Genomic DNA, 10,558 nt, shown 5'->3' with positions numbered 1-10,558 from the left:
CCCCCCCCCAATGCGACAGACAGCCGGCGGCGATACAGTGCCGAACTGCACCGCGTAGTACTTACTACTACGCGATTAGATAAGCACTCATACACATTCGCCACAAACAAAGGCGAGGGAGACGAGGCGCACCAGGTGCGCGCGGGCACACACACACACCCCTCTCCGAAAATAAAAGTTTCCAATTCACGTGACAACGGTGAAAGAAGAGGAGCCGAACCGAGAGGAGGCTCATTAACGGCGTCTCTTCTTCATTCTTGTCTTAATCCCACCAAACAAACGCATCTTCGTCGTCTCGAGAGTCGCCCCGGGGCGGCGGCGGACAGTTCGTCGGACGGTCGGCTTTGGGCGGCGCGGGCGCGGTCATCGTGGACCTGCTGCTGCAGCAGCCCAGCCCGCATCAGGCCTTCCAGGCAAATGGTTCTTTCCCCTCAAAACCGTATAACGAGTCGCGCAAAAAGGCCGCTCTGCACTTATTCCGTTCTCCGACGCTTTGCTGGAGACGGTTTGAAGTGGAAAGGTGGGGGGAGGGGAGGGGGAGACTGCTTGCTGCTGCTTGGCCTGGAACTAATCATTACACGGATGCCTAATAACACCTCAGCAGCGCGTCCTGGGGTCTTGAGGCCCCCGGGGAGGAGGGGGGGGGGGGCGCCCCCCTCTCTGGGCTGTCGTCCGCAGGCAATGGTCTCCGCGGGAAGGCCTGACAAGTTTTATCTTCTCCAGGAGACAGCCGCGGCGACGACCCCTCAAGACGCACCTCGTCGAGTTCCATTACCATAAGCCACCACCACCTGGCAGTACTTGTCCAGCCGCTGACGCAACCGAGCCGGCTGCTGCTGGACCTGACCTGATCCTCGCCACCGAGCGAGAATAATCGAACGTAACGAGTAGGGAGAATGGACTGTATCGCCGCAAAGTTTCCACACACACACATGTATGTACGTGGAAGAACTTTGAGTAGCGTGCGGCTAGTGGCCTGCAGGTCCCTTGACAGGCTGGTGGAAGTGCATCACGCCCGAACAGAGGGGCGTAAGCGTTGCTCGTCGGACCTAACCGTCGTCCTCAAACAGGGGGCACAAATGCTGAAATGCTTTCAAACAAAACACAATTCCGATTTATTTCTTTTATTTCGCTGTAGTTAATCGTGACGGCACTTACTGTTGAAGAACATCTGCTTGCGGGTCGAGCCGAGACGCTTGATGGGCGACTTGGTGCCCATTGGGCCGCTGTCATCCTCGTCCATCTCAGCCGTCTTCTCTCTCCCTCTCTCTCTCTTTCCGCTGGGCCGACGGGCACTCACTCTCGCTCTCACTCGCTCGCACACAATCACTCGCACTGCACTATCAGCGCATACGCTGCGGCTCAATGGACTTGCTCGCTGCTGCTGAGTCGCGGGGCCGGAGCCTAACCTGCCGCCGCTGCCTGGAGCGGCTGAGGCTTCATGGCCTGTTCGGGGGGCTGAGCCGGCTGAGCCCGCGCTGTGCTGAGGCGGCGGGAGGTAATCCAAATCCAGGCTCCCGTGGAACACGCACAAACACACACACAAACTCGAGTCACAGGACACCGAGAGCAATGTGCAAAAGCCGGGTCCTTTTCGCCTCTCTCGGTGCGGCGCGCGCGGCGGTCACTCACGGCTCCGCTCAACAGGGAACGGAACACCACGGCACGGCACTCGACTCGCGGCTGGCGGGCACGCAACTGTTACTGTTGTGCTTGCGTTCGGCGGCGGTTCGGCTCGGGCTCGACGCGGGGCGGCCGTTCGGCTGCTTTGCCTTTGCTTTTGTTTGGCTTGCCGAGCGAGCGCGCTCGCTCCCTAGCAACGCGCTTAGCAACGCCGCCGGTTCGGGGAGAGGGGAGCCGTGAGAGCGAAGAGGCTCGCGCGCCACCTATCGGTTGGGTTTGGAACTGCGTCCAGATCGTCCAGGTTCTCCCCCCCCCCACCATCACTTTCTGTCTTCTGCTACGGTCGCTATGGCAACGGACAGCTTCAAAACATAAACACAAGGCGAGACTTCGTCTTTCGATCCACATTGGAGACACCTTGTTAATGGTTTTGTGATTTTCATCGTTAGAGTGAAAATGGAGAATGGTATTTCAGAACGTCCGATGACACGAGTGCGAAGGGAGGATGGCGGGGTATCTCAGGTAAATTGTTATTCTACCAAAGATACAATAGTGCTTAATAAAATACACACCTCAATTTTCAAGAATCTCATTTAGACGTTGAGAAATTGTGTAATATCATTGTCAATTTAACCCTGGGTCCATGTTGAGAAATGCCAGGTAGTCAAAATATAGAAGTATCTCTGAACAGGCTGGCACATCACGACTGTACACTCAACAATCACGACCTCCAACTTCTGCTGGACGAATGAATAGGCCTCCATCAGCAAGACCGCCATCAGCAGTGGGAATGCTCAGTGCTATACCTCCCGGCACAGCAAGTCGATTGACATCAGCTATGCAGTACCAACCACCACCTACTAGAGCTGGTTCCTCAATGGGGCGACCTCCATCCACAGTAAGTAAAATAAATGGATCAGTATGACAATACATAAAGAAAGAGCAGTTACGCTTTATTGATGTGTTACCAGGCTATGAATGTGCTAGACAGACCAGTCACACAACAAGGTCTGTCTGGTCTTCGATCAGCTGCACCACGAGGACCAATGCCTCGCCAAATACAAGACAAGCGTTATTTTCAAGGCCTAATTCAGATGAAGTCAAGAGAAATAGGTGCTGAAATTCAGAAATTGAACAATGAGCTTGAAGCTTTAGGAAAAGAGCAATCAACATATTTGACTTATGATCGTCGAGCAAAGGAAATGGCTCAGGAGTTAACAGGTAAATGGCTTGAAACGTCATCTAAACCAATTTGATATATTTTTATGACCATTTAATGATGTTGACTGTGGTATGTAAAATTCTAGAATTACAAGGTAAATTAGCAGACCTGAACTTAGTTGTTGATAAATTAAGCACCGACACTTCAAAGGAAGATGTCGAACTTGAAACCAAAGAATTGAGAGGTGTGAATGAAAGACGTAAAGCTGCTCTGGAACAGATCTTTGAAGAAAGACGCCAGAGGGAGGCCCAAATAACTCAACTCGAAAAAGAAATACAACAGGTAATGTGTACACAAAAAATAACATTATTATCTAACGTGCAAAATACTATACTAAATTTTTAGAAAGCGCCCATTAACACATTGAACAAATTTTGTAATAGGAAAGGCAGATGGCTGATGGACTAATTGAAGCAATGGATCCACCTTTGCGCCAAAAATATTCCCAATTAGGTGAACAAAATCAACAACTTCAAATGGCCATGGATCAGTTGCAAACTAAACTTGATGGCTTAACATCAAAGAAAGCCACCCTTGAAGATCAACTTTCAATGTCTCGTGTAAAACAGGAAGCTGTGCACTTACATGCTCGTTTAGCAGAGGCTGAAAGTAGGCGAAACCAGCTTGTAGCTGAGGAACAAACACGTGCATCTCCAGCCCAGGAGAGAGAGACCTTATTGCAGCATGTCAAGGAGGACAATGCCGAAACAGCAAGTATGGAGCGACAGCTTACAGAACTGAGAGAGACAGCAAGAAGGAGGCAAGAAGAAATAGACTTGTTGGATCAGGTAATTATAATTACCAATATCTTTCCCAATGCAAACATGTTAAGATTTAAAATTACTCACATTTTGAAAACAAAAAACCTTTTTAGGACCTTGAGGAGAGTCAGAGTGAGCGTCATCAGAAGTATAGGGAACTGAGGCGGAGAGAAGAGACAATTGAGAGTTTCTTGGCAACATTTGAGGAAAATCGATCTCAGGAAACAGAAAGAATTGAGCAGCTAGGAAAGGAGGTTGTCCAGAAACTTCAAGGTCTGGCAAAAGCTGTAACCAGAGTGGCTCATGGGTTACCAGACAAAGATACATTAGGTGCCATCCAGGAATCATTGTCATTGAATGAAACAGAGCTTGACCGATCCAAACAGACAATTGAATCTCTTGCATCACAGCAAGCACAACTACAAATGAGTTTAGACAAGGTAAAAGTTTAAATTAATTTCTTGGAAAAATGTTCAAACTTAACAAATCAAAACTTCAAAGTTTCTATTTAAATTTCACATATTATATTTATAGGTAGCTGAACTAGAAACAAAGGCAAGACAAGAAATGGTATCCCTGAGTGAAAAAATGAAAACCATGGAAGGAGAACTTCCCAAACTAAGAGACCTAGGTTCTCTCAGAACTGCATGCGAGGCAAAAAGAGAAGAACTACTAAAAAAGAAGGTGAAACTGCAACAAACTTATGACATTGCTAAAGCGGAGCGAAAAAGAATACAAGAACGTCATGCTGAGTTGAAGGTACATACATAGATAATTTTACTGGACCACAAATTTTTCTTAAGCACCATCTTATTGAATATTCTAAAAAATTACTTTTCTCTTTGTAGAAGCAGCTTTCAGAAAATGAAACATATGCTCAACTCAGCAACTTGGAGAGAAAATTGACACTGTTGGAGCAGAACAATTTTGCAATAAGAGAGTTTGTTGCCTCCAAGAAAAGTGAAACAGACTGTGGACCAGTTAAAGCAGAAGCATGTAAAACTGTACAGTCATACAACAATATTTTAAAGGAATCATTGAGGCCTAGTCCAAACATTGCTTTTTAGACTATGGCCCCCTTGAAAATGCAGAGCGAAACTTTAATTTAGTCAAATCTCTGACCTTAGTATGATTTCAACAAAACTTGAATTTTACTGTTTTACAGCAAGGATGTAAATAATAATTTTCATTGGGGGGCATGCTGGTACAGATATTCACTTGTTAGTACTTATCCAATAAATACATTTTATACAAATGCTCATGTTCTTTTGTTCTAAATTTAGGTTTGAAATTTATCCGAATTATTTCTTCATACCCTTCACTGAGTTGTGGTTCCTTGTACTTAGACCTGGAATAAAGGGTCAATTAATGAAGAAGCCTCTGGAAAAAGATTTAAAAAAATAATTAATGGATCAGTAAAAGACTCACTTGTGTGAATTCATTATCATTTCAGATATAGGGTCATGAATTTCACCAATTAGCTCACGAAACTGGAAATAGAAATAATTTGGACAGATAAAATTGATATTATCTTAGAGCACTAAACTACTCTACTTAAGAACATAGCATTACCTTGTTATTGTGTCTAGCTCTGGTAATTGAATCTCCAACTATAGCACATCTGCATGGAATTTTCAATTTTGAGGCCACCTCAACAAATCTTACCCGAGATTCTGGATCAGGGTTTGTATTATCAACAACAACACTTTTTCCTGCTTCAAGGGCAGCTTTTGTTGCTGAAACACATTTCTGCCAAGACCCTAAGGTGTCTCGATTCACATGAGAATATCCAGCAGGTAGGAGATACTCACGACACAAAAAGCTTTTCCCAGAACCAGGAAAGCCAACCAGTAAGAGGAGCTGAAATATTTTTAAGAATCAAACTTAATACACCAAAATTAACATATTAATGAAGACACAAGTTCAACTCCCTTTCACCTCTTGGTTTGAAGATGTAACAGAAGAATGGGGAGGGTCAACCAGTGGTGCATCTGCCTCTGGCATCTCAGAAGGATCAAATTCAGGAAAATTAACTTGTACTGCCTTTTGGCCGAGAAAATGTTCCTCAGGTGTATAAAATTTTAGTCCAAGATTTTTGGCGAATAAACGGTCTGAAGAGCTGAAATCTTTTTTCTTCTTAGGAGCCCAATTCTCTGGACGCCCTGCAGCATCCCCACAGTAGAAAGAATTTGTAATGTCTACTTCTTGCCGTCCATTCCACTAAAAGTTAATTTTGATTGAATCAGTAAAAAAATTGATAGAAATTGAAATATTAAATCAAGATTTTTATGAACAAACCTGTTTTAGGAGAAAGTCCCACATGCCAGGAGCAGGTTTACGGAATATAGTATCACCAGTGGCAACAAAAGCTTGCATAGGTATATTCAAAGTTGCAACAATTTTTTCAATTTTTTGCTGAATTTCTTTAGCACTTGTCTTCCCTCGGGATATACCAGCCTGGTTTGTGAATATAACTATCTACAACAAAAACTATTAGTTTCATTTCTGAAAATTTGAAAAATTCCTTTTATACCAAGATGATGTATTTACTTTGTAACCATCTTTTTGCAATTTCTGAAGCTTTGTAGGTATTTCTGGCCAAAGAATTTTCCAGTCGTCTGGGTACTGAGGAAACACTTTTCCAGACTTTGTAATAATTAAAGTTCCATCCATATCATATGCTGCTACCTGTTAAGTATTTCAGGTTTAAAAATAGAACTTTGACAAACTACACAGGGACTGAGGAAGATTTTACCTTTTCAGAGGGACAAGTGCCTTGGCATTCATACACAAGAAGCCGTCCACCATCTACTGAGTGCCACATGCTTTTCTCTGCCTTTTTGACAAGAACAGAAGAATCAGAAAGATCATTTATTCTAGAACTACTTCCACAATGTTTCTTTGAATCCATGGATTCTCCAGAATTTGAACTTCGCTTAGTAGATGCTGCTGAAGACTTGGGCTCAGGGGTAAACCTGACCCAGTGTTCATATTGACCAAGTAAAAATTGCACAACAGCACCATCATGAACAATTTTTTCACAGTTTCTCCCAAGTGGTGAGCCGTTGACAGCTGACAAGTTGGGTCCAGTCTGTTTTACTGTGGCTGACCGGTTGATGAGATCTGCTCTAAATGTCACTTGGACATAAAGGAAAATAGAGAACTTCAGGTAAATGTGGGTATAAAGTAATAGTGTGGTATGTAGTAAGACTCTTCAGTTTTATTCAATATTACTAAATTCAGAGGTTATATTGTACTCACACTGAGTTTTTGAACACCGCTTATCCACAATTTGCGTTTCAGGACATCTTCCAAGGACAACGTCCTGGAGATGAGGAAGTTCAATTGGAATGTGTCGACTTCTTGCACAGACTAAATAGCATGTTGACATCTTTGACATCCCGACATATGTGTACAATAAAAACGTTGCTTTCAAGCCATTCAAGACGCCCGCTCCGCTCTCTTTTAAGCGATTGACTGTAGAACATGTTTGATTCGTTTGTTGATACAACCCTTCTGCGAGACTACGTTACGAAGTTGTGGATAATGTGTATGAGAAATATAAAGTGACTGAGCCGGAAACAGCAGACATAACCTACCCGAATAGGTTTTCTATTTCCTGTGTTTCCTGTTACGAACGAGTTGTTCATGCATGGTGCATGCATGGCTGTATGTGGTGAAAGTTTTGGTATTTCAGCGTAGAAGTTTGCAATATATTGTCCTGTATTGTTCGTATTTTACACCTCCCTTCCAACTAAACCGTTATATTTTTTTTTTGAAACTTTTATTTTCTCTTTTTAACATTTTTTACATTGCAGAGTAGTAGACTTATACTAGTACCTTGATGTAAACTCCACATTTTTTGTGCGCTCCTAAAGCTGTCATTCATATGTACATGTAAATGTCACTGGCCCAATGCAGATACTCAAATGATCTACTTCATGTTTTCTCATCAGATCTCTTTCTCTCTTCCAGAACTTGCCATACATTCTTACTGACAAGCAAGGAATGCAAGATAAAAATTATAAAAACTGTAGTAATACCAAAAGGAATTAGAAAATGTACTTGATGCGAAAAAGAAAATGAAGAAAGCGGGGTGCAAAACCATGTACATAAAATATTTTGCTGCTTTAGATGGACTTGTTTTATGTGCTCTTAAATATCACTGGTCATTGCATAGAGCCATGAAGATTGAAGTAAGTTACATCAAGTTAACACCAGTGTTAACTAACTTATCTTATTTCCAGTATAATAACATTACCAGCTTTTGCTTTTATTTCATAGTCATCCTTGGATATTCTAATATACCTATGAGCTACCTATGGACCTATGCACTTAGTCAGTGAGGGTGCTTTGGACTAGGATTTATGAAGCTCTCTGAAGATCTCTTCGTAAGTCATTTAACTTCAACTTGGGTTATCATGACTGCCTGTTCATACTTGCGCTGATCCTTAATTACAGATGGTCAACAGGGGCAACAAGCCCAAGTCTCTTAATATATTTGACTGATATGATCTACCTTTTGCGCCTCATAATAAGCCATACTCTTCGTAAGGAAAAATCAAAGAGTCAGCCTGTATCAATTTAAACAAATTTCACATAGTCTTACAATTACAGATTGAACCATATTATTTGGGCTGACGAACATCACAGATAAGCTACCAATACTGATTTTGGCTGATGCCAAGACTTGTTAAAGACTGGTTGTCTTCCATTCATTCTAACCCAGCCTGGTTTTGATCAGAATGTGATTTTGAAGGTACAAGTCCCTATATACATGTGAGATAAATATCTCCCTGAGTTGACGTCTGTTTTTATCACGTTTCTGTAGGCCTAAAGAAAGTACACATTTAGGCCACTGCAAGAGGCCCTTCGTCAATACTAGGCTGCTTTCAAGGCCACTATCACCATTAAGTTTCGGTCGTAAAACCGTAAACGAGTTACTGCCCGGCTAAGCTTCATGCTTGCTCGTCGTGTCCTTCCCTCGACGCGAGGTCCGCGAGCTCGCCGTCTCAGCTCACGGCCAGCTGCTGGTACTTTTTGACGTGGGCGAACACCTCGTCCTGCTGGTCCCGCAGCATGGACTTCATGGACGGGGTGTAGGGGTCGAAGTTGGCGGCCAGCGCGCGCCGCTTGCGCCGGTAGATGCCCTCCCGGCGCTCGATGGCGCACGCCATGGCGTCGTCGGTGACGGGGTGCTCGAGGAAGTCGAGGATGGCCCTGAGCGTGCCCTCCACGTCGCGCACCAGGTCGTCGTACAGGACGATGTGCGTGGGCCCGGTGAAGTTGGTGAGCCAGTCAATGTTGGTCTGTCGCCAGGCCGCCAGTTTGGCCGTCACGAAGTTGGCCCAGACTGGAACACAGAAGTACAGAGACATCGATCAGACCGAGGGCGGTGCGCGGAAAGGACTTCGGAGCCGAGTCGAGGTACTCACAGCGGCCCTTCTTGAGGCGGTAGCGGTCGGGCGCGGCGAAGCCGATGTGCCCGCCGCTCTGGCGGTTGAACTCGGCCTGGATGGCGGGGCCCGGGGAGCGCACAAGCAGCACGGCGCGGTGGAACGGAGCGCGCGCCACCGGCCCCCACTCGTGCGTCTTGACGGCCAGCACCGTGCCGTTGCTCACCGACTCGGCGGGGAAGCCGTTCTTGAGCAGGCCGAAGTCCTTGTACACGGAGCCCGTGTGGACGCCCGTGGCCTGCTGCAGCAGGTAGCGCAGCCAGGTGTTGCCACTGCCGGGGAAGGAGGCGAGGGCGGTGACGGCGCGCGGCCGGTCGTTGTCCAGGAAGCGGAGCGGCTGGCACCACTGCAGCCCCCGGGACCGGCCGACGGGCCCGCCGCCGCCGCCGCCCCCCAGGACGCTGCTCAGCGGGCCGCGGGGGAACGGCATCCGCCGCCCGCCCGCCAGCGCGTACGGGAACCCGGACAGCTCCGGCACGTGCAGAGTCTGCGGACAGGACGGCCCGGGAGGTAAGCATACATCACAATGTTGTCAGTTGAATTACTGCAGCCGTATTCGCTTTTCTGGTCTCACCCTTTCTCCATTAGGCCCCGTCTGGAAGCTGACGGAGGAGAGCAGCAGCACGCCCAGGAGGTAGACGCTGATGACGGTGATGAGGATCCACAGCCGGCACGTGGACCAGCTGGCGCGGGTGGCGCGGGGCAGGGGGATCCGCAGAGGCGCACGCAGCGGGGTGCGGAAGCCGCGGCCCCCGGGCCCGGGCCCCGCGGGCGGGACGCCCCACCCCGACCCCGGCGGCCCCCAGTGCGTCCCGGGCGCCCGCACCGCGCCGAGATACGCTGCAGGAAGAGGAGCAGGTCGTCAGAGGAGTCGCCGAGCGCGTGCAAGGCCGTCCCGAGGGGTACTTCAACTTTTCAGATTTTTTTAATCGAAATTTTTTCCTTAACTTTTTTTTTTAAATTTTTCTCATTTCCTTCTGATTTTTTTTATCTGATTTTTTAAATTTTTTCTTCTGATTTTTTCAGAAGTCTTGAACTGATTTTTGTGTGAGTGAAGTACTCCCTTCGGATCGGACCGTCCGCGCCGGACCGACACTCGCCGATATACTCACCCCGCTTGGGCCGCTGTCCACAGGAACGGTCGGACCGCCCCTACATCCGCCGGAGTGCTCACTGGAACGAGAGGCAGGAGGTTGGTAAGTGAGCATGTAGGCCCGTGGGCGGCCCCTTATCACTCGTTATCACCCGTTTCCCCCTCGCGCTCGGACAGGCGGCCCCTTCCTCGGCTTATTTGCGCTCCTTTTGCAATATGAATATATTCTGCCGTCAGCCGCGTCCTGCCGCCACCGTCTCTGTTCCATAATCCAGCCCCCGCCCCCCTTTTCCCACCCTTAGGCCGCCCTCGCTGACCTACCGCCCTGGTCGTTGGAGTGACAAGTGAGCGCGGCCCGCCTCGCGGGGGGCTGCGGGTCGGCGTAGCGGGGCAGGGCAGGGCG

The 10,558-nt window shown here is 47.2% G+C and overlaps 4 protein-coding genes across 4 annotated transcripts in view; 1 reads left to right on the top strand and 3 right to left on the bottom strand.

Moving 5' to 3' along the window:
• LOC113210067 (SLIT-ROBO Rho GTPase-activating protein 1) overlaps positions 1-1,493 on the bottom strand; it is a gene marked incomplete at its 5' end in the record, with an annotated part of 52,373 nt that extends 50,880 nt beyond the window's left edge. The window contains 1 exon segment of the mRNA XM_026427884.2: positions 1,159-1,493. Within this exon segment, the coding sequence (XP_026283669.1) occupies positions 1,159-1,243 (85 nt within the window).
• A 1-nt stretch (position 1,494) lies between these two features.
• LOC113210075 (intraflagellar transport protein 74 homolog) lies at positions 1,495-4,686 on the top strand. Its single transcript, XM_026427894.2, has 8 exons — positions 1,495-2,145; positions 2,315-2,521; positions 2,595-2,844; positions 2,931-3,127; positions 3,229-3,633; positions 3,720-4,046; positions 4,141-4,365; positions 4,455-4,686. Exons 1-8 carry the CDS (start codon positions 2,080-2,082, stop codon positions 4,671-4,673), a joined length of 1,896 nt encoding a protein of 631 aa, XP_026283679.1. The 5' UTR covers positions 1,495-2,079; the 3' UTR covers positions 4,674-4,686.
• A 118-nt stretch (positions 4,687-4,804) lies between these two features.
• On the bottom strand, positions 4,805-7,202 carry LOC113210076 (uncharacterized protein F21D5.5). The gene is made up of 8 exons (XM_026427896.2): positions 6,868-7,202; positions 6,362-6,744; positions 6,157-6,294; positions 5,905-6,084; positions 5,545-5,826; positions 5,179-5,466; positions 5,035-5,096; positions 4,805-4,954 (listed from the first exon to the last, which is right to left on the bottom strand). The coding sequence occupies exons 1-8, from the start codon at positions 7,004-7,006 to the stop codon at positions 4,828-4,830; spliced, it is 1,599 nt and encodes a 532-aa protein (XP_026283681.1). The 5' UTR covers positions 7,007-7,202; the 3' UTR covers positions 4,805-4,827.
• Positions 7,203-7,325: 123 nt separating this feature from the next.
• LOC113210066 (WSCD family member AAEL009094) lies at positions 7,326-10,270 on the bottom strand. Its single transcript, XM_052273372.1, has 4 exons — positions 10,219-10,270; positions 9,637-9,902; positions 9,042-9,549; positions 7,326-8,959 (listed from the first exon to the last, which is right to left on the bottom strand). The coding sequence occupies exons 1-4, from the start codon at positions 10,268-10,270 to the stop codon at positions 8,619-8,621; spliced, it is 1,167 nt and encodes a 388-aa protein (XP_052129332.1). The 3' UTR covers positions 7,326-8,618.
• Positions 10,271-10,558: the final 288 nt, after the last annotated feature.

Source organism: Frankliniella occidentalis, unplaced genomic scaffold (genome assembly GCF_000697945.3).
Source record: "Frankliniella occidentalis isolate FOCC.00 unplaced genomic scaffold, Focc_3.1 Scaffold7, whole genome shotgun sequence".
Lineage (NCBI taxonomy): Eukaryota > Metazoa > Arthropoda > Insecta > Thysanoptera > Thripidae > Frankliniella > Frankliniella occidentalis.
The sequence above is the reverse complement of the archived record's forward strand: the minus strand, read 5'-3'. Positions and strand labels throughout refer to the sequence as shown.